The following is a 25695-nucleotide window of genomic DNA, read 5'->3' on the forward strand; positions in this document are numbered from 1 at the left end:
CACCTCATAATCTGGTGCACCTTATGTGTGAAAATAGAGCATAAAATAGACGTTATGATTGTGTGCCGTATAATCTGGTGCGCCTTACCATACGAAAAATATGATAATGTTCTACATGTACAAGTGACACTGGGAATCAAGAAATGTTAAATGTCCACACAACTTTAGAAAACGGATTGTCCCAACTATCTACAACCCACTATAATGCCTCAAACAAATAAAACTGATAATTTGTCTTGCAATAAGCACAGTGGCAAGTTTTCAACCTCACATACAACTAACACAGGTGTGGGTGTTCCCAAGCCATCCTGTAACTTTTGGCATGTCAGTATATATGTAATATACACTGCTCAAAAAAATAAAGGGAACACTCAAATAACACATCCTAGATCTGAATGAATGAAATATTCTCATTGAATACTTTGTTCTGTACAAAGTTGAATGTGCTGACAACAAAATCACACAAAAATCATCAATGGAAATCAAATTTATTAACCAATGGAGGCCTGGATTTGGAGCCACACACAAAATTAAAGTGAAAAAACACACTACAGGCTGATCCAACTTTAATGTAATGTCCTTAAAACAAGTCAAAATGAGGCTCAGTATTGTGTGTGGCCTACACGTGCCTGTATGACCTCCCTACAACGCCTGGGCATGCTCCTGATGAGGTGGCGGATGGTCTCCTGAGGGATCTCCTCCCAGACCTGGACTAAAGCATCCACCAACTCCTGGACAGTCTGTGGTGCAACGTGACGTTGGTGGATGGAGCGAGACATGATGTCCCAGATGTGCTCAATCGGATTCAGGTCTGGGGAACGGGCGGGCCAGTCCATAGCTTCAATGCCTTCATCTTGCAGGAACTGCTGACACACTCCAGCCACATGAGGTCTAGCATTGTCCTGCATTAGGAGGAACCCAGGGCCAACCGCACCAGCATATGGTCTTACAAGGGGTCTGAGGATCTCATCTCGGTACCTAATGGCAGTCAGGCTACCTCTGGTGAGCACATGGAGGGCTGTGCGGCCCTCCAAAGAAATGCCACCCCACACCATTACTGACCCACTGCCAAACCGGTCATGCTGAAGGATGTTGCAGGCAGCAGACCGCTCTCCACGGCGTGTCCAGACTCTGTCACGTCTGTCATGTGCTCAGTGTGAACCTGCTTTCATCTGTGAAGAGCACAAGGCGCCAGTGGCGAATTTGCCAATCCTGGTGTTCTCTGGCAAATGCCAAGCGTCCTGCACGGTGTTGGGCTGTGAGCACAACCCCCATCTGTGGACGTTGGGCCCTCATACCATCCTCATGGAGTCGGTTTCTAACCGTTTGTGCAGACACATGCACATTTGTGGCCTGCTGGAGGTCATTTTGCAGGGCTCTGGGAGTGCTCCTCCTGTTCCTTCTTGCACAAAGGCGGAGGTAGCGGTCCTGCTGCTGGGTTGTTGCCCTCCTACGGCCTCCTCCACGTCTCCTGGTGTACTGGCCTGTCCCCTGGTAGCGCCTCCAGCCTCTGGACACTACGCTGACAGACACAGCAAACCTTCTTGCCACAGCTCGCATTGATGTGCCATCCTGGATGAGCTGCACTACCTGAGCCACTTGTGTGGCTTGTAGAGTCCGTCTCATGCTACCACGAGTGTGAAAGCACCAACATTCAAAACTGACCAAAACATCAGCCAGACAGCATAGGTTCTGAGAAGTGGTCTGTGGTCCCCACCTGCAGAACCACTCCTTTATTGAGTGTGTCTTGCTAATTGCCAATCATTTCCACCTGTTGTCTATTCCATTTGCACAACAGCAGGTGAAATTGATTGTCAATCAGTGTTGCTTCCTAAGTGGACAGTTTAATTTCACAGAAGTTTGATTTACTTGGAGTTATATTGTGTTATTTGAGTGTTCCCTTTATTTTTTTGAGCAGTGTATTTACGAAGAGAAGTGGTACAACTGCAGTTCACATTTTTACTGTATTTTGTCTGCTGATTTGGATCACTGTATTTATTCATGAATTGTTTTCTCCACTACTAACAATGTTTGTAGAAGAGATGTAAAAAAGCTGAATCTGAAAAATCTTAACTATTACTTTTGCAATATAGCTCAGTAATTTTGAAGAGGACACGGTAGACAAGATAAAAAGTTAGGAAATCACCCATCTCAACTCTGGATTTGGTAGCTCTTTCTAATAACTATAGTAGAGAGGCCTCAAAGACTTGTTTCAAACCTCGGATGCAGTAATTAACACCTCGTCTTGCCCTTCTTTCCTCATGGCTAAAGACAGTCCATCACCTTAAAGACGGGGCGACCAACCAGACAGCTCCGCGCTCAATTACAGTACCTGTCAGTCTACTGTACATGCAGGGCTCTGTCTAAATCCTGCTGGCTGAAAGAGAGAGAGAGAGAGAGCTCAGCCTGCAGCAGAATGAACACACCTTTCAATCACCATTTCTGACCACTTTGATGATGTAGTGTGATACAGAAAATGACTTTTATTTTCATGTTAACATCTCATACAAATCACATTCTGTTTTGTGTAATATTGAAAATCCCAATCATAACAGTACCTGTGTTCTAGTCATTCCTCCTAAAAACACAACCAGGTTGCGTTAAATCCCTCTCATTTAAAACCGCATGTTATCTATTCAGAAAACAGGCATGAAAGTCACAGAAAACAAAATGCCTAGTTTTTCAACCCAACAGCCAACATATGGACTGATTTTCCTTTGAGAAAAACAACATGTGCAATAAGAAATCCCTTTTTACAATGAGAATGTAAATAATGTAGTGTTGTTTCTTCACTAATTTAAGAGTAGAGGCAATTACTGAAATGTATGGAACACTTAAATGATATTAATTATCTTAAAATAATAAGTATAGTACCTATTTTCAACTTATTTCGCTACTGGAAACCTAAGAACAGCTATTTTTTAGGTTTAGGGTCCATAACATTGCAAGTGCAAAACATAAAATAAAAGAAATGGACACATTGTATTTTGGCACAACAATAACTGGTGGGACTACTGGTCTCAATGCTTAATGAAGGACATGATGGTGACTGCTGATAATGATAATAATAATAATACAAAAAAAATTAAATATACATGAAAAATGACCAACATATTAACAGTTGTAGCCTAAGAGATCCGATTCTATTCACCCTGCATCTTTTCCTTCCATGATGTTTTGCAGTGGGACATAGAAAAGTGACAGACGAACGAAGAACAAGGACAAAGACAGGAGAAATACAAAAAGGACATGCTTAGAATATTTGCTAAGACCTGACTGGACACCTGCTGCACTCTCCTAGGCTGGTAGCCTAGTCAAAAATACATTTAATATATTTTTATATAGATTTTTTTTTTTCATATATATAGACCTATATATATATATATATTTAGATGAGTTTTGCATACATACAGGTTTAGTGTGAGCCTGTATTTCAGTATTTCTGTATGTATGATGAATACATGAAGAGTTCAATTTCACGTTCTCTTTTTAAATAGATTCTTCTCTAGGAGAAAGAAGGTTAACACAGTGGTCTGTCTAGCCCTGGAGTGCAATCTGAGGAGTTTCAAACATCAGCCTTTCACCTCAATAACATGCCATTGTCATACGCTCAGCAGATCTCCAAAGGCACTTCCATTTGGCCCGTAGAAAAACGCTTAGTTGCTGCTGCTGCTGCTTCTGTTCACCTCAACCCAAAATAATAGAAGCATTCAGGTGTGTGACTCAAACCAACAGTCAATTATTACATTAACATAAAACAAGCTCAGCACATGTTGCTCTTTACCCTCCGAGAGAGTTCAGTCCTGGAAGGGATGTGGAGAGATACACATGCCGTTTTGGTACAAAGGGGAGTGGGTTGGGACTCAGGGCTGATTTTAGGCTGTAGAGTGTGTAGGAGGGGTTGGGGGGGGTTTAGGGTCAGGGTTTAGGGGTCCACACGATATGACTTCATTAAGGGTTAAGAGAAAGGGACTCAAAAGGGACACATTCAAGCACACGTTAAATAACAAATCACGGACTGATTCTTCTGTAAACAAGTGTCTTAGATGCAGCATTACTATCATTAGATGTCCGTCAGGAAGACCAAAGAAAACAATGAAAACTTCAGTGCTATAATTCTGCATCTGCACACACATACACACACAGACATACATACATACAAACATACACACATACATACATATACATACTCACAAACAAATAAGAGGCGCTGTTACAATTCAACAAAACAAATCATGAGAGAAAAGACAAAAAAATCAAAATAACAAACAGAGGATCACTATATCTGCGATGCTCACTGTAGTGTACCTTTTTGCGTAGTAGTGTAGTGCGAGTGTAAAGCATAGTGTTTTTGTAAGCTCAGCTGTGTGAGGCAGAAAGCCTAAAACGCTGGCTCCGCCTCCTAGGGAGAGCCCAGCGGAGTCCACAGGACTTTACTCTGCTCCTGATCCACTATCGTCACAATCTGAGTGCAAATGTAGGGCAACGTGCCTCCTTGGACAATACCTGCAAGAGAAACCATATCAAAAGCTTAGAAAGAGTACAGTTACTTATATGTAAACAGCAGAATAGATCAAAAAGCATGTCACTAATGCTGCCTTCAAGTAGTGCTGGAAATATTGTATGTATGAGATGAGAGCACACGAACGCCACCAAAAATCCTATTTACCAGTGGGAATCTCTGACTTTTAGATAAGCCCTGAGTTTCCCAGTTGGAGGCATGTCATTTGTTTTTTTCATAATTTTATTTCAAATTTTTCCCGTTTTCTCCCCAATTTACACGGCCAATTACCAAACCCACTCACCAGGACTCCCCCTATCACTAGTAATGCCCCAACATGCCAGAAGGGTGAAGACTAGAACATGCTTCCTCCGATACACGTGAAGTCAGCCACCGCTTCTTTTCGAGCTGCTGCTGATGCAGCATTGCCGAGTAGCATCACAGCGCGCTTGGAGGAAATCGCAGTGGCTCTCTTCCTATACATCAGCTCACAGACGCCCTGTGCTGTGGACATCACCCTAGGAGTGATGTGTGGAGAGAGCGCCATCTACCCACCCGGAGGGAGCAGGGCCAATCTTGCTCCCTCTGAGCGCCGGCAGCTTGATGGCAAAGCTGCATAAATGGGGGTTTGAACCTGCGACCTCCCACTCATAGCGGCAGAGCCTTAGACCGCTGGACCACTCGGTGCCCCGGCCACAATTATTTTATATAAACATTTTAGTTCACAATTTCTATTTATTGGCTTCATTTAGGCTGTTTTAAAATATAAAAAATGTATAATGCGCCTTATAATCCTGTGTGCCTTATGTATGAAAATAGACCAGAAATTAGGCATTCACTGATAGTGTGCCTTATAATAAGGTACTGCTTACAGTCTTTAAAATACGGTAATTGTAAGGAACAATGTCAGATTAAAATTATGCCAAAAAGTTGTTGCCAGTGGCTTAAAAGAACAGCAATTGTAATCATATATATGAATAGGTGATAAGGAAAGTATCATCAGCTTTTTATCCCAGAATCGTCCCAGCCCTATTAACTAACCCGAATGTATGAAAAATCATACTAGAAGCTGGAACACTGAATCATTACAATACAGATACAATACAGCAACGTCCAGTAACATACATACCTGTAAAGAATTTGCTATACTCCTGTTCTATCTTCTGTGCACCCTCAAACTGTTCCTTGGAATGTTTTTGAGAGACTTTATCCCGCAGATATACCGGATCTTTCAGCTCTCTAGACATGACACACAGAGAGAGAGGAGAAGCTGTACAGACACGTCCATAATCTTCACATTTCCCACAGTCATTAACATTAGCATCGGTGCAGTTGGCACCTACAACAGTTAGATAAAAACACGACAAGCTCAAAGCTGTCACAGTGGAGCAGAGACAATCTTTAGAAGAGAGAGAACATGTGGCTGGAGTTACAACACTTCAGACAAATGATATTACATAAAAAACGACTTGTAAAATGGACCAGATTTCCAGCTGTTCGGCATTATGTAAGTTGTTTATGTGTGTGTGTGTGTGTGTGTGTGTGTTTTGTGGGTGGCTCCTAAGGACAGAAAGATTACCAAAATACTGAATATAGTCAGCAGGCAAAAGCTACACACACACACACACTGTAGCTTCTATAGCCTATAAAAGCTAATGCTCTCCTTTAGCGATATATTAGTGCTTTTTAGCAGGTCATGGATGACAGCTATTATTCCCAAAATTCGTACAGTGAGGACCGAAGGCTTGGTTTTGACACCTCGTGAGAATTCTTCAATTTGCAGAGCTCTTCTGGGATGATTTTCCAGCATTAGGTATCTATGTCACTCTCTATGACCAAATTAAAATTTAAACAGATACTTTTTAGAGATGAAACTTGACTTTAAAGCCCTTTTAATTCCGAAACTCAAGTTCCATCTGCACAGCATGCAGCCATGATATGCATATTAGCTTACAGTCAGCTCTCATTTGCGTCTTGCAAATAAACAGGCCTTGGATGACTGCAGAGCATTCTGCAGTGCACAACCTTGAGAGTGGCAGCCGCCCACTCGCAGGCTTTGGTTTAGGAGGCAGCGTATATCTATTTTACATAAAGCGCTCAGCTAATACAGCCATCCGCTTAACTGCAGCAGCTCCTAGCGCACCACAGCTCTCTCCATTTCTATTTCCATTTCCATTTCCATTTCAGGAAATGACTCCCAGTCCCTATGGGAGAGTATAAATCCTGTCTGGAATAAAATGCCCCAGAGGGGCTTTAACAAGCATTTTGGGAGCTAATTTCTCACTTCCTTAAGTATGAACGTCTAAGATTGGGTTCACACAACATGATTTCTGGAGTTATCAGATTGTTGTGCCTTTCACACTGTACAAACAGGGGTGTTTTAGTTGTTGTGGTTTGCATACTACACGACTGTTCAGCAACACAGGGTTACAAATGACCCCGGACAAGGATTTTTCACAGGAGGAACGCAAGTCTAGCCTCACTTCTCTCCAAAATTAAAATGGATGTCCAGTAGAAACGAGTGACAGTTGTTTGCTGCTGATTTGCGGCTTCTTCTTCGCACTCTGTGTTCAGCTCTCTCCTTGTCTGTAGCAGTCCCTGACTGGTACAGATATCAAACCTGCTAGAAATCGGTCACATCTTTTCATTTTTTTAATACTTAGTGACTAAGCGTTCACCAGGTGAAAAGCAATTTACTGCCGAACTGAGTGTATCTGACTAATACATTTGGTTGTGAACCTCTTCGAACATGGACACCCACAACCTTTTACCACCCACAGCCCCACATTTTCACTAATTACTCTTTTATGTCTTGTTTCTAAAATGTAAAGATCCTGTAAACAGGAGCGTGTAAGGGGAAGGGTGCAGCCACTTACTTTATTTGCTTTGCGTTTTTGTAGCGAATGAAAATGACGATTGGGTAAATGTGAACGCTGTGAAGCCGTTCAATGGCGTGAGGTGCAATGTCAAGCAAACAGTGACAGTCCTATGAGAGAGAACGACACAACACACAGAGCAACTTCAAGTCATGTTACATGAACAATGAATGGCGGCAAACAGAGAAACAGTGGATGTTAGAGAGACTAAAACCGGCACACTTAAAAAAAAATAAAATAAAAAAAAGCCACCTTCCAGGACTTCAGAACAAACAAGTAGACCTCCAATAAATAGAAATGTGTCCAAAACTGTGTTCTATTCATCATCACCTACATGTAAAAAATCCAGATTACTTATCGGAGCAGTATTTTGGGAAACAGAATTTTAAACACCCTGTTATTGCAAGGGATTATGGGTGTTCTATGTCCAGTAGGGTACAAAGTTTGTACACTATGGCTGTATTGTAGTGCATTGTGGGATTGTTATGGCTGGTTTATACTTCTGCATCGAGTCAACTTGTTGTCTACGGCAAACCTGTAGGCTGTACAGCAGAGCATGTTTATACCTTTGTATGTGTGTATCTGCGGCTCTGTATCGCTCCTCAGTTTAACCCTCCTGTTATGTTCTGGGTCAAATTGACCCATTTTAAAACTTGAAGATCTAGGAAAAATAGTTAAAAGTTTTTTTTCAGTATGAAACTTATTCTGCTTGCCTTAATTAGTGTAATCAACATATGATATGAAAATGGTTCATCTCACATATTTGTAACCACCCCCTGCAAAAACTAAAACTAATACAACATTGCAATGTTACGTCTAAATGTTAAGTAAAACTTGTGTTTATATGTTGGTCTTTTAAAAGTAATAAAGCAGTGAAACATTAAAAAACGTTTTAACATGTATTTTTTAATGAAAAACAAGTGAATTATCCTAATTGAAGCAGTACCTGTTAGAGGTAAGGAACATCATTGCACTAAATATTGATAGAATAATTAGTAATGGAGTTAGTAATTACATTTTCACACTGTTTTTTATGATTATTTTGGTTTCAGACGTCTATTGGATAATTTTAAATGCACCGGGTCAAATTGACCCAGGAACATCAATGCTGTTCCTGACAAATGAACATAACAGGGGGGGTAAAACCACAAAGGCGGGAAGGAGTGGGTAGGAACACAAGGCTTGGAGGACGAATCACAGCTGCTGCCGTCGGTGGCTAGCAACGTGTAGTGGCATTTCTGGGGAGGTGCACATCTGGCTTTGGCGTAACGTACACGCCATATGGTATCTATGGTGTAGGATCGACACAGAACTATAAATTGGCCTTTAGAGTGCATTATATTTTAGACACCACTACAAAATGGCAGAACCCCAAAGTACAGAACTATATAGTAAATAGGGCACAGTTTTAGACACAGCTTATATTTTCCAACACTCACAGAAGGTTGAAACAACTCATATTTCTGAAATCACTCATACAGTTAAAGGTAGTGACATGCATTACATTTTTTTTATTCTTAAATTTAAAACTTACTTCTTATAAAAAAATGTCCAATAATGTATGTGTGTGGATTTTACTACAGTCCAAGTGACATAAATGTCAAAATAACTGTTTAATAAAAGGTTTTGCATAAAATTCCATAGTTGCTAATAATAAACAATATTGATTTATTTAGATATAAACAAACATGTAACTATATGCAATTTTCTAAGCATGTGTAAAAACTACTGTCAGGATCCTGCAGATCCCAATGCACTCCACATTTTAAGGCTTTCACAAACATCTGATAAGCTAATTATGAACTTGGCTGGGTCCCCAGGCCAGAAACACTAATCTATCAATATTCAAAATGAACAGTCTGATTGCTGCCTCATCTTAAGAGCTTCAGCCTTGTTTAATAATTAGGTTTTTAAAAGCTCAGATCACATCTTTTCAGACAAATGTCAGATAATAGCCTCTTTGGCTTTCCCCTTCCCTTGTTTTTTTTTTTGTATAAATGCCAATCACAAAATTATGTACATTATAATGAGCCAAGTCAATGCGTTTGATTTTTCTTTTTTAATGAATACTAATTATACAGTGGTATATGTACACGTTATATAATAGGCTTTCTAAAATTGCTGCATGCATTATGTAGTCAGGTGGCCCTGGAAACAAATACACAGAGATAGTTGAACAGTTTTATAATAGACAGTGAAAGACAATGTAAAGAATATAAGATAAGAATCACATTTCTTTTATTATTGCACTAAAGTAGAAGGCTAAAAAAAAAGAATAGCTTAGAACAGACCTTCTCTGTAATCTCCTTGATCGAGGCAACAGTTGTGACATCAAAGTGGCCACTCCTCCTTTTGTAGTCAATGAAGAGGAAGTCCTTCACCCCTCGCTCGATGGCTTGCTGAGAGGCCTTCATCACCTCTGCATCATCCCATAACACAAGGTCAGCTTTTGGTCACACTGAACATTCTCAGGCTATTAAAATCTCGAGAGTAGTATTAGTAGTGCTATTGTGGGAGCGGCGTGGACACTCACCGAGCACACATCTGCTGAATTTCCCGGGAGACTCTTTAACCAGCATGTCTTTGACCGGGTCCACAAGTGGGCCCAGGATCAGCACTGGTCTGGGAGAGGTGCAGTCCACTTTCTGAACCCTCTGGTAAGCCAGGCTCACACAGTCTGAGCACACAACACAATACATAAATACACAAAGTGACATACAATATTTTATCAAAACACAGTGGAATAGATGTATTACCTGGACATATCTAGTATTATGCATCACCTAAGGATTAACACTGTTATAAGTTGTAAGAGGTTATCTTGCATATGAGGTTGAGCACTGGCCAACATGCTCATGACAGGTGGTCTGAATGTGAGTTATCATTCAAGCAAACCTGGTGCCAGATGAACACATGTACCATGTAAGAATATGTTATAGATGGCATTACCACCAATTATGGATGGCAACTGGTGGTGTCTGAGTAAATTCTCTGGTAGGAAACACATTCATATTTAATGCAGGAGGCCACACACAAAAATGGAGATAAAGCTCTGGAATAAAAAAAAAGAGACCACTAAAAACAGTGAGTTTATTTGATTTTACCGAATTAAAAACCTCTGAAATATAATCAAGAAGACGATTAAACCAAGCAAAACTGCTTGAAGTTATCCAAAAGCAGTGTGTAAGACTGGTGGGGAAGAACATGCCAAGATGAATGAAAACTGTGACTAAAAACCAGGGTTATTCCACCAAATTATGATTTCTGAACTCTTAAAACTTTATAAATATGAGCTTGTTTTTTTTGTTGCATTATTTGAGGTCTAAAAGCTCTGCATCTTTTTTGTTATGTCAGCCATTTCTCATTTTCTGCAAACAAAATGCTGTAAATGACGATACTTTTACTTGGAATTTGGGAGAATTGTTGTCCGTAGTTTATAGAACAAAACAACAATGTTCATTTTACTCAAACATATACCTATAAATAGCAAAATCAGAGAAACTGGTTCAGTAACTGAAATGATCTTATAATTTTTTTCAGAGCTGTGATGTATATTTTTCTTGGAGCGTTACAGTAACCCTAACCAGAGCACAATACTATTGTTAGGTTAGCGTAGCTTTTCTCACCCTCTAAAAATGGTATGGAGTCTGTGCTAATGGCATCCAAGGCTAGCAGGTCTTTGCCATCTTTGGAGCTGCTGCGTTTGTGCTTCTGTTTCCTGCGGAAGAAGGATCTGCGTGCAGCGGCAGACAGTGTTTTACTGGAACCCGCATCGTCCTTCAGCTCAGTCATACTGTGCCTGCGATAGAACTCCTGATCCATCCTACAGAGACACAGTGGAGTGAATCCAGTTTAGCACAAAGACGACAAAGAACTTCAGTAAGTACCAACAACTGATGATCACCAATATGTCTTGAGCTCATAGGTTACAGAAACAAAGGGAACCTGTCATTAATGAAATCCTGGCCGCTTATTTACATTAAGATGCATTAAAAGTGCGCACCGGATTATAAGGCGCACCTGATTAAAAGGAGCACTGGATTATAAGGCGCACCGTCAATAAACCTCTATTTCCTGGTCTAATTTCATACATAAGGCGCACCAGATTATAAGGCGCATTATGTGACACTAGTAAAGAAAAAGGGTGTTGCCATGTTTTCCTTCTAATTCAGCAGGTCTCGCCACTGGGTTTTAAAGCTAAGCTAAATTAGTAAATTAAACTGTAATTCTTAAAAAAAACATTTTATTTTAAAGTCAAAGAGATGGGTGTTAATCTACACAGATTTCTCTCCTAAAAACTGTTTATTTGGGTGAGTAAAGCACTTCTGTTTATTTACAGCAAGCCTAGATTTAGGTAAGCCAGGGCGACATTAGCTTGCCCATGTAGCTTGTTTTAACATGGTAAATACGCAGGTTACAGTTCGATAATAACTCTGAACGGAGAAAGACCTAGCGGTGAGCAGCTAATGCTAATGCTGCTCCAACAGTGCTAGCCGGGGTTGGCAGCAGGCTACAAACCGATAATAATCACCTCTGAGCGGCGAAAAAGCTAGAGTTTAGGCCGGTTAGCGGCTAATGCTAGTGCTGCTCCAGAAAAAAAAACCTGAGTGGTAGAATTCATACATAAAATGCTCCGGATTATAAGACGCACTGGACATTTTTGGGAAAATGTAAAGATTTTAAGTGAAAAATACGGTAATTAAAAATGAAAAATGAGATTTGGTGCTGCATAATGTTTATCAAATAACGTTTATCAAATAATGTTATCAAATTAATTAAACTTGATACTGATTAAGGCCACATCACCCAGCACTAGATCTTGCATATAATACATGATGTCTTTGGTGTGACTGCACTCACATGTATTTACTAGGAATTTGACCCCTTTGCATCTTTTGTGCATTTTCATCCAGTTGCCAAGCCAACCAGGTGCCGAAGTTGCCCTTTGGAAGTGTGTCGTCCACATAGAGAATGTCATCCTTCTTGAAGGAGAGATCCAGCTCTGTCTCAGCCACCCGGTCATAAAGTGCTCTGTGAAGAGAGACAAACCAATGCATACAGAGGAAATCAGTGTGAAATTATAGTGCAGCAGCTTTCAGTCGGGGTCCCATGACTCCCCAGTCCTGCTCAGTCAGGACAAACGGAACGGCAGAGATTATTTACTGCAAATGACATCATGAGAGCGCAGGCAGGCAAAGCGCCTGCAACAGCTGCACAATGAAAACTTCCATTCGCAAAGACAAACCCAGCTATTTCTGAACTGCACACTGTCATTCTTCTCATCGCCACTACACTCACACAATGCCTCGGTCTCAGACTCTCATTACCACAGCCACTATTAGAATCCCCAAATGTCAGAAACTCATACCCAGCCTTTAGTGCAAAATCTCATCCTTAGCCTCACACATAATTGAAGAGATTAACGGCTTTCCATAATGTAGATCTTCAGCATACTGTTCCCACATTTAGAGCAGCCCATATGAACAGATATGCTGGCATTTGTGGAAGAAGAATCCAGCAGGGGCTTTTCTACTGCTGTCACCCATGGAAAAGTAAACATGCTTATGTGATGATGGTCCACTGTACCTGATATAGAAACCATCTCCAGGAGTATCTTTCAGCTGGTTGAACTCATCCAAGCGATGCTGGACTTTAAAAGTCACTGTTTCTGCTGGCTTGAGCATTTCCAGGTAAGCCTCCTCTGCAGTCTTATTCTTCATAGCCACAGAGTTATACTGGAGAGACAGAAACAGAGCAATAATGGACATACACATACACACACAGTAAGAGGAGAGATGAAAATGGTGTGGAGGGTGAGATAGCACACAGACAATAGTTTTTCCCTCTTCCCCAATCTCTAAACACATTTGGAGGCCGACACCAACAGAGAACAACAGAATGAAAACGTTCGCACTTTGCTCTCTTGTACATTAAGTGCCCTATGATCGATTTCCATCTGAGGCTAAATTGAATGTGTTGTGAGATGAGATGACATTTCTGCTTTGTCTGGGCGAGACAGAGCTGCAGAGAATGCTCCACTCATCTGGCAGAGGGATACGGAAGGCCATGCCAGGGATAGGATATTACCAATTCCCCTTTCCTCAGATAGATTACCTGGGTCCAGTGAGAGCGCGAGAGGAAAAAGACGTGATCAATGAAAAACAATAGACAGGCAGAGAGGTGAGCCGGGACGAAGGCACAACAAAGCAGTCTCTGGAAAAGGCAGCAATGGCTCAATCATTCACTCACTATTGATCTGAGCACTAAATACTCAGTGCACATGGCACGATGAGAACAATTTGGTGCATTTTCTTAAAAAATAAATAAATCACAGCAGTACTAAAAAAAATAAATAAAATAAAAAAAATCACTACTGAAGGTTATTAAATAAAGTGTATAGAATACAGAGCCTCGTCCGTTAAATTACTATTTTAAAAAACACTGAAGCACAAGGATCTTTTTAAGCTTACAAACTGACATACATTCTTTTTTAATAAATGTAGTGAGTAAAGAGGCTCTCATTTCAACAACATTTCAATTAAACAGTTAAGTGATGCCTTTTAGAGCTAGCAGGTGTGTAATATTCCCTTTATCAGGGAGGACCGTTCCCATTCTCCTAGAATGCTTGTCCTGTTGAAATCCTGATTGATAAGCCCTCCTTTGTTCCAAATCAAATATAAGATACAGAATTTAAGAAAAAATACAACAGATTTCTTTCAAAGTTAGAGGATCTTAACCACAAAGTTTTGGCAACCCCTTCCTGTTAGCAAAGCTGTTGTTAGCAAAATGCTCTGCCACAGTTAGCTCATGCTGATTAATCTTTCAACTAAAATGCAGGACATTTTAAAATAATGAAAAAACACTGCTTTTAAGGTGTGTCCACACTTTTGATTGGTACTGTATATCCAGACTGCACAGCATTATTTATCCTGTTAAAAAGGGAAGGGAAGAGTTCTGAGTGGTTCATGTAGCGTTCATGTAGCTTGCCATCAGCTGCCGGAGCCCTGAGAGAGCACAACTGATCGAACCTATTCTGTCACATGGAAGGCAGGGATATTTTCACCTACAAATGTCTTAATACAAATGCCAAGAAACCGCCACTTCTGATACCAGTTTTATTTTGCCCCTCTTACCTCCAGGATCATGTCTCCAGGCATGAGGCCATCTGCCCCCTTGGCAGGATTGTCCTTCTCCAGCGTCTCTACAAAGATCCCCCACAGATTCCCTCCACAGATCTGAACCCCAAGCTCTCCCTGAGTCTTCTTAATAGACACCACCCTGGGTTCTGGAACCTTCTTAGAGCCCTCCGATGGCATCCTGACAAAAAAAATTACACCATATTAAGTATTATTTTATTTCAAATGTATACATTTACTTTTGCTGTTTGCTGTCTCCGTATATGTGTGACACACAATGGTCCATAAAATCCATGGTACCTGATGAAGCTGTGTGGGCTGGTGGTGGGTGTGGTCTGTTTGGATGAGGGGGTGAGGGTGCCTTCATCCTGTTCGCTGAGAGTATCGATGGTGGAGTGGTTATCTGGGGTGGTAGCTCCACTGCCCTGAGGAGTGGGCTGGGTGCTCACCGGTTCCAGACGAGAACTACGGCACACCAGACGCAACTAATTAAGTCTGTCCCAAATAAGGAAGAAATGATGGACAGATAAAAGTAGATCACATACCTGGAGCGCGAGTGGTTGCCAAGCTGATACATGTGGGGGTTGTACTGGGCCATGATGGTAATGGTGTCGCACTGCTGGCCTACGATAAGACGGGCCTGTTGCTCTGTGGCATTGCGTAGGTTAATCCCATTAAACTGTGGGGAAAAAAAGATAGAATGTGAGACAGCGTCACAAACCAGCTACTTTCCAAAGCCATGTTGTATCTCTACACAACCTCCACACATAAAATCACCGCTAGCCAGTCGTCAATGAACACAGAATGAACAGGATAACCTTGACAGATTACTATTGACGTATACCTCCAGCAGCTGATCCCCATACTCCAGGCCTGCCTGATGAGCGATGCTGCCTCCAGTCACCTTGGACACAAAGATCCCTCCATTCTCACCACCCACAATGGAGATGCCCAGCGGTTCGGCTCCTTTGTGCACGACGACATTGCGTGGCTCCTCCAGGTACGGCCTTTAAGCACAAAACACACGGCCAGTCACACCCTGAGCCGCCCTGGAGTACCATATACTCTCTACGTTCTAATAGAGCTGCAGAGATTTAACTCATGCTAATAGGCAAAGTATTTTAAATCAGCTTTGTGAAATCAGGAAAAGCCCTAAAAAAGTGTGCAGAGCAAGAGGTGCTTCAAGACAGGGATTGAGGGACACAGTCACAGAGAAAGTGAGCAGAAATACTGAATCCGTGGGTACCGGGAACTTCATGCAAGTGAAAAAGGGGGTGAGAGCATAAAGCAGTCTAAGCACTGTAAGTCTTAATCAGACATAGTGCTGTACTGTGGGTATAGGAGGACACAGAGGGTTTGTGCATAAAAGAAATAAAAACAACAGATCCAGACGAACGAGATCTTCTCTAAACTCACATTAAAAATACCTGATTATAACAACTATATGCCTTTACCATGTTTCACATTAGGGGTTGGCGATATGGCCCTAAAATAATATCACGATATTTCATGGTATTTTTGTGATAACGATACTCTTGGCGATATGACAAAAAAAAAATTGTTGTTTTTTTAAGAATACACTACTGCACAATACTAATAATGCACTTCGTATATCTCTTCGTATATTTTTTTAGTTGATATATTATGGGAAATGAGAACAGTGTGAATTTTTCTTTTGCTAAAAACAGCAAAAAAGTAGTACCCTGATGTGATTGGCCCAATATTTCAGGATTTAATATCGTTCACGATATTCGAAAATGTTGGCGATATTATCGCGGACCATATAATATGGCACACCCCTATTTCACATATAAAAAACGTTGCATTTAAAATCCTTTAATTTTCCCAAAAACCGTCAGTGTACCTGATATGCTGGTGTGCTTTATGTATGAATTTTACCAGTTAGGTTGTAAAGAGCAGTAAAGCCACCCCGCTAAAGAACAGCATTATAAAGATCTTCAGTAAAGTTTCTCCGGCACCAAGGCTGAAGCCAGCATTAGCCGCTAACCGTAAAGCTAGCTCTTTCACTCTTCAGAGGCGAGTTTAACGGACTGTAGCCTGTGTGTTTACTGTGTTAAAACAAGCTATGTGGGATGAACTGCTAGCTAATATCACCCTGGCCCACTTAGTATTCCTCAGTGTAGTAGTGCTGTTGGGCGACATTTGCTAGCACTAAATGCTGCTTATCGCGCTGAAATACTGGAAATCTAAGCTTACTGTAGGATTTTTTTTTAGGAATTTGATTTGTTTACTTAGGTGCCCCATCTGCTTGAATCAGAAGGGAAACATGGCGATACTCTTACTATTGTCACTTATAACGCACCTTATCTGGTGCACCCTATGTAAGAAAATAGACCAGAAAACAGACGTTCATTGATAGTGCACCTTACAATCAGACAAATATTAAAAAACATTGTAATTATACATTATATTTTAAATTTTCAATATACTGATGGCATAAATGTTTTAAAATGACAATACTATTGTCTATTGCAGTTATTTTTGGGACAATATATCATCCAAACAAATAAAATAAAAATAAAATAAATCTTATAATTACAGGCCCTCATAGGCTGTGGAATTCTAATGATGATAGTGTTATTTCCAAATTTTGACAATTCCATTTGCATACCTTAGCAGAAATATAGATTCATCAAAGCAGGCTATGCTTACTTATGACTCTGCCTTATGACTCGTCTGACCTCTTCCATCAAAAATGCATTTCTATCTGCAGAACTGATGCTCACAGGACCTACTAAAGGCCAGCAGTCGTAGAAAAACTCAGACCAGCCCATCTGTCACCTAAATGACTGAGATCACAATCTGATGATTAATGTGAACATTACCTGAAGCTGCTGACGAATTTTATGCATTTATGCATGTACTGCTCCTGAAAAATTGGCTGATGAAAAAAATAAATAAATAAACTGGTGTACAGGTATTTCTAATACCTACAATGCTTAGGGACTGTTCCTAATAATTATGGAACTGATAAACAAAAATAATATTCTGGATCTTTTTGAGTAAGTTTTAACAAAACATGCAAGATTTATCACAGGGAAATCATATACACTCGAAAAAAATTGTATTCTTTTAAAATGTATCATGTTCAACTGTATAGCCATTACTGTACATAGTATATTAGCTTGAGTTAGTGTACTGTTAGATTAGGACAGATTAAAACAATATAAAATATAGCTCTTGTATCAAATATTGCATTTGTTTAAAAAAAAAATACTAATAATAATGATCCTCTAATGGAGGATGCATCAAATAATCTAAAATGCATCAAATTAAATTCTTATAGAGAAAGCATTAGTGGAATGATTCACATAAGAAAAGAATTTCATTCTTCAGCCTGAAATTAATATACACCACATGATCAACTCACTGTCGGTTAATTAAGATAAAATTAAACACGGGTGCAAAAGCAGGGAAGTGTAACTTTCCATGTTAATGATCTGAACATGGAAGTGTTTGTGAATTCAGTTAATACATTCTCTAAGTCTAACCATAAATCACACACAAGCAGGGATTTCCACAGCCAGTCGCTCAGAATGCAGCTCAGAATTGACAACAAGCAAACAAGCAGGTCTGTTGAGCATTCTCTATGCGTGACTGGCAGGAGACAAACCTCAGGCTCCTGAGAGAGCAGAACCTAGGCCTAGCAGCCAGAGGGATTCTCAGAAACGATCTGTTACGGTATAGAGATCTGAAAGATTCACAGGAAGCAAAGAACAGAAGCAGAAGAGACAGCTTGTGAAATCTACGGAGAGGCAGAGAGAGAGATTCAAAAAGAGTGAAGGAAGACAAATACACACAGATGAGTGTAGAAAGAGATGCTTGAGCACAATGTAGAAATTAAAATGAGGTAATTGGTGAACAGAACGACTGAACCCCATTAATGATCACCTTTCAATTGCGCTACAAAGAAAGAGAGAAAAGACTCTTGTTTTGATCCCTCTTTTCTGATTCGGTTTCAGAGGGCCTGAGTGAACTGAGTGAAGAGAGAGAGAGAGAGAGAGAGAGCTGCCTGAGCTTAGCACGACTGCGCGAGACGTGCGCTAGAGAGCGAGCTGTTGCTTGGCAACCCTTGCGGAAGAGCCGAGCTGATGGGGGGTGCGGCAGGGGGCTGAGGTGATGGGGCGGTACCTGTCTTTCTGGCGCTCTCCCGAGGGCATGGGGCTGACAGAGATGCGCGGCAGAGTGGAGATGGAGTTCTGCGACTGGCTCGAAGCAAACGAGGACGTCTCCAGGTTGAGCGGGGACAGAGGCGGAGTGATGAGACTCGGACTGCTACACTCTGAATGGGACATGGACCCTGAAGAAGCCACACAAACACAAACAAACACAGACATGAAGATACACAGTAAAAATTGTGAATACCATAAAATGAGATCTAATAATACAAAAGAAATGTTATAAATAACAATAGGGTACATTTAAGTTTAATTTATATTATATTTAGCATGTTGACAGAAGCAAACATAACTTAAATAGTCCAATAAGAGAGACACAAATAAAACATGAAACTCAGGCAAGCAGAGAGATTTTTTTTTTAATTGCAGATTTACTGATAATGGATATGGAAAAATTTAAGTTGGGACTTTTATGTGCAGACTCGAAGGTCATTTCTGAAGTGGTTTCTCTTTCTCTTTTCACTTTTTTTAGTTCTTCTTGCTTGGGTGTCATATAGGTTTACATGACCAAAATACCTTTAAGTAAGTATATAAAATCCAGCCCATTCAGCTGGCTAAAACATCAGTGTTAGCAAAACCACATCACTTTATGTGTGCTACATTTTTAACTGTCCCCAAAAACATTTTAAAATAACTTTAAAATATTTTTTTGTTAAGCATATTGAACTAATTGCAAAAGTAAGATAATTTATTTAAAAAATGTTAATAAAAAACTACTAAAACTAAAAAACTGAAAAAAATGGCATGTGTTACTTCTCCACTCTCTAACTATAAACTTTACCATATAATAGAATTATTAACATCCTTCAGAGACGTAAACATTTAAAGCATTCTACAAGTTACATCTACAACAGGAAGTTGCATCAGTTGGTTCTTCTGAAGATCATGAGTAGACCAAAATTAAGTTTCCTTATTTGTTTTTCTGTATATCTGATCTTATTTTAACTATGACTAAGCATTCCATTAGCATAGCCGCCATTTAGCTATTTTTCATATTTTTCCTAATTCTATGCTAAAAACACATTCTTGTTACTCAAAACATTAAAAAAGTAACTTGAATGAGTGGCAACAACAGGAGTGAGTTCCAGTAACAGGAATGAGTATTTTTCACTGGTTTATTGATTTTTCATGTGAATATTTGTTAATGGAAACCACTTTTTTATCCATTTGTTTAATAAATTGCATGATAATAAATTTGATCAATTTCAGATTTGGGTCTTCTTCATAAGCTAAAAATAGCTTTGCATCTTTCAGAAAAACACAAAAATTCAGATTTTGGGAATTGGAAATATTTTGAAGTTTCCGTATTATATAGTTTCAATATTTTAGCTCTGTTTTTATTGGAATCTTGATTATAAATATAGGGAGTATTTGTAACACTGAATGCAAATCCAGTACCCATAAACAACACTTAATGCGAAACTATCTCCAGATTATGCTTATATGTTACGCAGCCACCTTTAATTGCTGCATGTTTGAGGGTCTTTTTGCCTTCAGGTTTTTTTATTTATTTTTTTTTTCCACATTTAACCCATTTTCTCCCCAATGTATGAGGACAATTAACCAACCTACTTACTAGGACTCTCCTATCCCTAGTAATGCCCACCCTAAAACACTAGAAGTGTGAAGACAAGCACGTAGTTCCTCCAAAACACATGAAATCTGTCACCACCTCTTTTTGAGCACAAATGAGAAAAAAAACTCTGCTGTCAGTGATCACCATTCCTCAAAGGGTTTAAAGAACCAGATTTTAGACTAACTCTACCTCTGTCAGAGCCCAACATGGAGCGTGGGTAACGGGGTGTGGAGGGGATTTTTATCCTTTCTGCTCGATACTGTACGTTATTGGATGAACCTGCAAAAGACAGAGAACTAATGTTAACTACTAAACACTCAAAATACTACTAATTAAGACCAATAATCTGAATATGCAGGCTCACATGAGGAAGACTGGCCGAGTCTGGCACTGGACGGCAGCGAGTTGGTGCCATGAGAGGCTCGGCTCAGGTCCAGACTCAAACGTCCTTGATGCTGAGGACTGAAGAGAGAGAGAGAGAGAGAGAGAGAGAGAGAGAGAGAAAGACAGAGAGAGCCGGTGAAAGATGGAAAAATAAAATGACGCACAAGCTAAACAGGAAAAAAAACGTCAAACTGAACTGATCTACAAAATTTAGAACAGGTCACTTCTACAAATGCTTATAATGGGGTACCAGAACATTATGTCCTCTTGGGATTACAAACCATCCTCTGCTGAAACTCTGTGACCTGAACTATACTGTTAATTTGTTTCCATACTATATTACAAATACAGGCACAAGACGTCATATGCATATCTTGATTATATACAGCTCCGCTTAATAGACCACTTATAAAATATGAGTTTTTTTTATTTTACCAAATTGAAAACCTCTGGAATGTAATCAAGACAAAGAGGAATGATCACAAGCCATCAAACCAAGCTGAACTGCTTGATATTTTTTGCACAGGAGTGGCATAACTGTATCTAAAAGCAGTGTGTAAGACTGGTGGAGGAGAACATGCCAAGATGCATGAAAACTGATTAAAACCTGCAAAGTGATTAAAAAACTGGAATATTCCACCAAATATTGATTTCTGAACTCTTAAAACTTAATTTCTCATTTTCTGCAAATAAAAGTGACTAATGTCTATTTGGAATTTGGGAGAAATGTCAGTAGTTTACAGAATTAAAAAAATGTTCATTTTACTTAAACATATATCTATAAATAGCAAAATCAGAGAAACTCATACAGAAACTGAAGTGGTCTCTTAATTTTTTCCCGAGCTGTATATACCCAAATTTTCCCTTTTCCACCGTGTGTATCATAGGACGGTAAAAGCTAATGGTGCGTGCATCCTTCAAGTTACATGAAGCGAGACGCTGCGTGTTTTCAGACTGCTGTTAATGTAACGTCACTGGCGCTGTGTTAGCTCAGGAGCGAGTGATTGGTGTTTAGTGCTGCAGTACCTGGGATGTGTGTGTTGATGGCAGATTTGGCTGGCGACAGAGGGGCAGTTGCTGGTGTGCACTCTGTGGCTGCGGACAGTGTAAACAGGGTTCCTCATAACAGCTGTCACTGCTGTGCATGGGGCCAGGCCTCGATGAACAGAGTCTGGAATAACAGCAATCACACACAGAGAATTAAAAAACAAAAGTCACCTAGCCTCTGTAGGTCTGTGTTCTGCACAACTCTTTTGTTTAATGAAGAGGACTACCCCTGCACTCTTATCTCAGTACTGTGTAGTTTGTGATTGTGCTCCGGGCTGTTTGTGTGTGCTCCGCCTTTACGTGAGCCCAGCTGCTCCAGGCAACAGATGAGCAGACAGCGGGGAGGCTCGGAAATCAGCCTCCCTGGCCAAATGATGAATATTCAAATCAGGTAAAAATAGATTTAATTATCACACAAACCCCATGCATACTGTATGCGCATATGACGCCAAAGTTACTGGGTGGCACCCACTGTGGAGATCTGAGCTTTACATAAAACTATAATTCTCAAATTGTCACTTTTCTTGGGCAAATAAAAAAAAAATAGTCAAATAAAATTATTTTAAATTAAAATATTCTGTACTGTAAGATCATAAAAGAACACTACCATCTTGAGAGCATCACTCCTATTGTTTTAGAATTTAAATGCATACAATTAAAATAAACATCAAATAAAAAGGTTATGATAAAAAATTACTAAAATCAATTTGTTTGTAGCAAATCACTCAAAAGTAAGCTTTACATAAAAAACACTACCATCGAGACCCTCCTTTCTTGTCTCGAGTATTAAATACTAACCCAAATGATAACTCAATTTGTATACAGCTGTGAAAAAAGAATAATTAAAAAACACTTAAAAATGAGCTTTCTTTGATTTTTTTTTTTTTTTTTTCAATTTTACCAAATTGAAAACATCTAGAATGTAACCAGGAGGAAGATGGATGATCACAAGCCATCAAACCAAGCTGAACTGCTTGAATTTTTGCACCAGGAGTGGCATAAAGTTATCCAAAAGCAGTGTGTAAGACTGGTGGAGGAGAACATGCCAAGATGCATGAAAACTGTGATAAAAAACAGGATTATTCCACCAAATATTGATTTCTGAACTCTGAAAACTATATAATTATGAACTTGTTTTCTTTGCATTGTTTGAGCTCTGAAAGCTCTGCATCTTTTTTTGTTGTTTCAGCCATTTCTCATTTTCTACAAAAAAATACTCTAAATTACAATCTTTTTATTTGGAATTTGTGAGAAATGTTGTCCATAGTTTATAGAATAAAACAACAATGTTCATTTTACTCAAATATATATATAAATACCAAAATCAAAAAAACTGATTTAGAAACTGAAGTGCTCTCTTATTTTTTTTCCAGAGCTGTAAATTCAATCATTCAGAATTAAATTGTTCTTTTCCTTGGCCAAAGAAATAAAATAGTCACATAAAACGATTTTAAATGAAAAGATTCTGTAATACAAGACTATTAAAGATCATAACACTACCATCCTCTCGCCCGGAGAAAAAAAAGAAAGCTTTAATAAAAACGCTTCTGAAAAAAGGAACTCTAAAACTATAAAAGAAAAAAAACTGCTGACCCAATTTGCATAAATCCAATCATTCAGAATTAAGAGCAAGGTTAAGCCACACATGCATTATTATACATCTTTGTTCCTGCAGGGCACGGATTAAGTACTTCATATAGAATAAAAAGAAGAGGAAGAGCTGGAGGCGAAGCTGAGATCAAATCCAAGGAGCTTTGGAGCAAACAGGCACTTCATTACAGCAGGGTGTGTTACTCACTGGGTGGCAGGGTTCCGTTATAGACCGTAGGAACGAAACCCACACTGTGTCTGTAAGGTCGGCTAGGAGACGAGCGCAGCACCTCCCGCTGATCTACACAGTCCCCATCATTAGAGTAGCTCTGTTCAACACACACACACACACAAACAAAATTAATTACAAAACATGGGAAGCATCATCAAAAACTAAAACCCAAAGAGTTCCTGCTTTTCCAGAATGCCAAAAATCTATAAATATCCAAATTAATAATATCTATTACGTAAGATTATGCAATAAGTAATATCCTTCTCATCAGGAGGCATGGCTCAGCATTTCTGCATCAAGCTCTCTGCTCCCTCTGCCAGCACACTGCAGTGGTAACTCACTCACAATATGAACTAAAGTAATAAACTGTTATTGCAATTTTTTAAAAGTTTCTTTGTTTTGCATCTTTTAGTGATATGCATTTCAGTAAGACATGCTCACAGTGTCAAATAAGGTACCATATTTTTCCCACTACAAGGTGCACCTAAAATCCTTTAATTTGTCTTTAGTGTTCCTTATATCCAGTGTGCATTATATATGAATTCTACCAGTCAGGTTGTAAGGAGCAGTAAAGCCACTCCGCTGAAGTACAGTTATACAGGAGTTTCAGTTTAGTTCTCCAGCAGTATAAGCATAAGCCGCTAACCACGCTAAGGGCTAGCTCTCTCACTGTTCAGAGGTGAGTATTATCAGCCTGTGGACTGCTGCTAACCCTGGCTAGCACTGCTGGAGCAGCATTAGCATTAGCCACTAACCACGCTAAGTGCTTGCTCTTTCATTGTTCGGAGGTGAGTATAACTGACTGTAGTGTAAACTGTGTTTACTGTGTTAAAAAAAACAAGTTACATGGAACTAACCGCTAGCTAATATCACTCTCGCTTACCGGAACACTCAGGGTTCCTCAGCATCACGCTGTCGAGTGACACTTACTAGCGGTTAGCTGCTAATTATAATATTGCTGCACCGAGCTATAGTGAAAATCGAATCTTACTGTAAATAAAAGAAAGCGCTTTACTCACCCAAATAAACAGCTTTCAGGAGACAAATCTGTGTAGATTAAAATCCAACAAACGTTTGATTTTTTGTTTACTTAACTTAGCTTAGATGTACTGCTGAATTAGAAGGAAAACATGGCCACACCCCTGTTCCTTACTTGTGTCGCATAATGCGCCTTATAATTCAGTGTGCAAGATGCCTTTATGAATGATAAAATAATTTGAAGAAACTTTTTGAATGTTCACTCAATGTGCTCAAAAAGGACAAAAAATACATTGATTATTATTACAATGTAACAGTAATCAATGCACAAATATAGCCCTCAGAATCTCACCTGAAAGCTCTGGAGAGGAATGTTCTGAGGAGTCATCCTGCGTCTGAGCGCAGGGGCCGATTTGGGCCTCGGCCGCTTTACCTCAGGCTCCTCTGGCCGCACCCGCCCAATGTCCTCCTCACAGGACTTCCTGGAGCTCAGCGTTTTGCCCTCGGTGAAGTACAGGTTCCCGTTGCGGTCCTCCCGCTTGGGCTCGGTGATCGTGGAGTCTGACGCCGAGTCACTCTGCTGCTTCGGCTTGAACTTGAAAGAGTCGCTCCGCGTCGGAGGGGTGGGGGGCGCCGCACTGCCGTCTGTTTTAGAGGGCTGCGGCGAGTGTCCAGCCAAGTACTCCATCTTGGAAGGCGTGTCCGGCCTCTTGAAGGCATCCGTTTCAAAGATGGACTTCCTCTGCTTGGGGGACTTATAGATGGAGAGCTGAGCTGGGCTCTCTGTCGTCATGGTGACCCCCACCATCATCTTGGGCCAGGTGCCGCCACTGTGCTTCTTGTCTGTTGCCGTCTCCAGGGTGACGCACTCGGGGCCGGCGGACTCTGAGCGGCTGTAGCAGATCTCCTGAAACGAACAAGATATTCAACCATTCGTTTTTATTTATTTTTTATTTATTTAATAAATGATGAACATGATGAGGAAACACGCCTTTATAGCTCTTAACCCTTACGTCACATATGAGTCAAACCCTTTAAAAGATGTAAAAAATTCTTTACAGCACTTAATTCTTCACTATAACTCGAAGTGTCCAAGTAAAAGTAAGTTTTGAAACCACTGGGAGCTTAAGAGTTTTCATTTTATATCAGGTAAGGAGTGGAGTAGTAAATACAGGT

General features: G+C 40.0%; 1 protein-coding gene across 4 annotated transcripts in view; it reads right to left on the reverse strand.

Annotated features, from left to right (window-relative positions):
* Window positions 1-2060: 2060 nt before the first annotated feature.
* dlg5a (discs, large homolog 5a (Drosophila)) overlaps window positions 2061-25695 on the reverse strand; it is an 81347-nt gene continuing 57712 nt past the window's right edge. For 2 of the 4 annotated variants that reach the window (XM_022684847.2, XM_022684846.2), the window contains exons 17-35: window positions 24872-25426; window positions 23518-23638; window positions 21699-21843; window positions 20653-20750; window positions 20478-20567; window positions 18666-18834; window positions 18148-18225; window positions 15358-15520; window positions 15059-15192; window positions 14814-14978; window positions 14511-14694; window positions 12964-13112; window positions 12238-12408; window positions 11004-11200; window positions 9911-10054; window positions 9669-9796; window positions 7378-7487; window positions 5631-5740; window positions 2461-4506 (exon numbers count right to left, since the gene is read on the reverse strand). In XM_022684847.2, the coding sequence (XP_022540568.2) occupies window positions 4403-4506; window positions 5631-5740; window positions 7378-7487; window positions 9669-9796; window positions 9911-10054; window positions 11004-11200; window positions 12238-12408; window positions 12964-13112; window positions 14511-14694; window positions 14814-14978; window positions 15059-15192; window positions 15358-15520; window positions 18148-18225; window positions 18666-18834; window positions 20478-20567; window positions 20653-20750; window positions 21699-21843; window positions 23518-23638; window positions 24872-25426 (3015 nt within the window). In that variant the 3' untranslated portion in view covers window positions 2461-4402. Of the gene's footprint in view, window positions 2378-2460; window positions 4507-5630; window positions 5741-7377; window positions 7488-9668; window positions 9797-9910; window positions 10055-11003; window positions 11201-12237; window positions 12409-12963; window positions 13113-14510; window positions 14695-14813; window positions 14979-15058; window positions 15193-15357; window positions 15521-18147; window positions 18226-18665; window positions 18835-20477; window positions 20568-20652; window positions 20751-21698; window positions 21844-23517; window positions 23639-24871; window positions 25427-25695 lie in introns of those variants that run through there. The other 2 variants (XR_007440083.1, XM_022684848.2) reach the window with 2 other exon arrangements.

The sequence above is a fragment of the Astyanax mexicanus genome, chromosome 7 (genome assembly GCF_023375975.1).
Source record: "Astyanax mexicanus isolate ESR-SI-001 chromosome 7, AstMex3_surface, whole genome shotgun sequence".
In the NCBI taxonomy this organism is placed as follows: Eukaryota; Metazoa; Chordata; class Actinopteri; order Characiformes; family Acestrorhamphidae; genus Astyanax; species Astyanax mexicanus.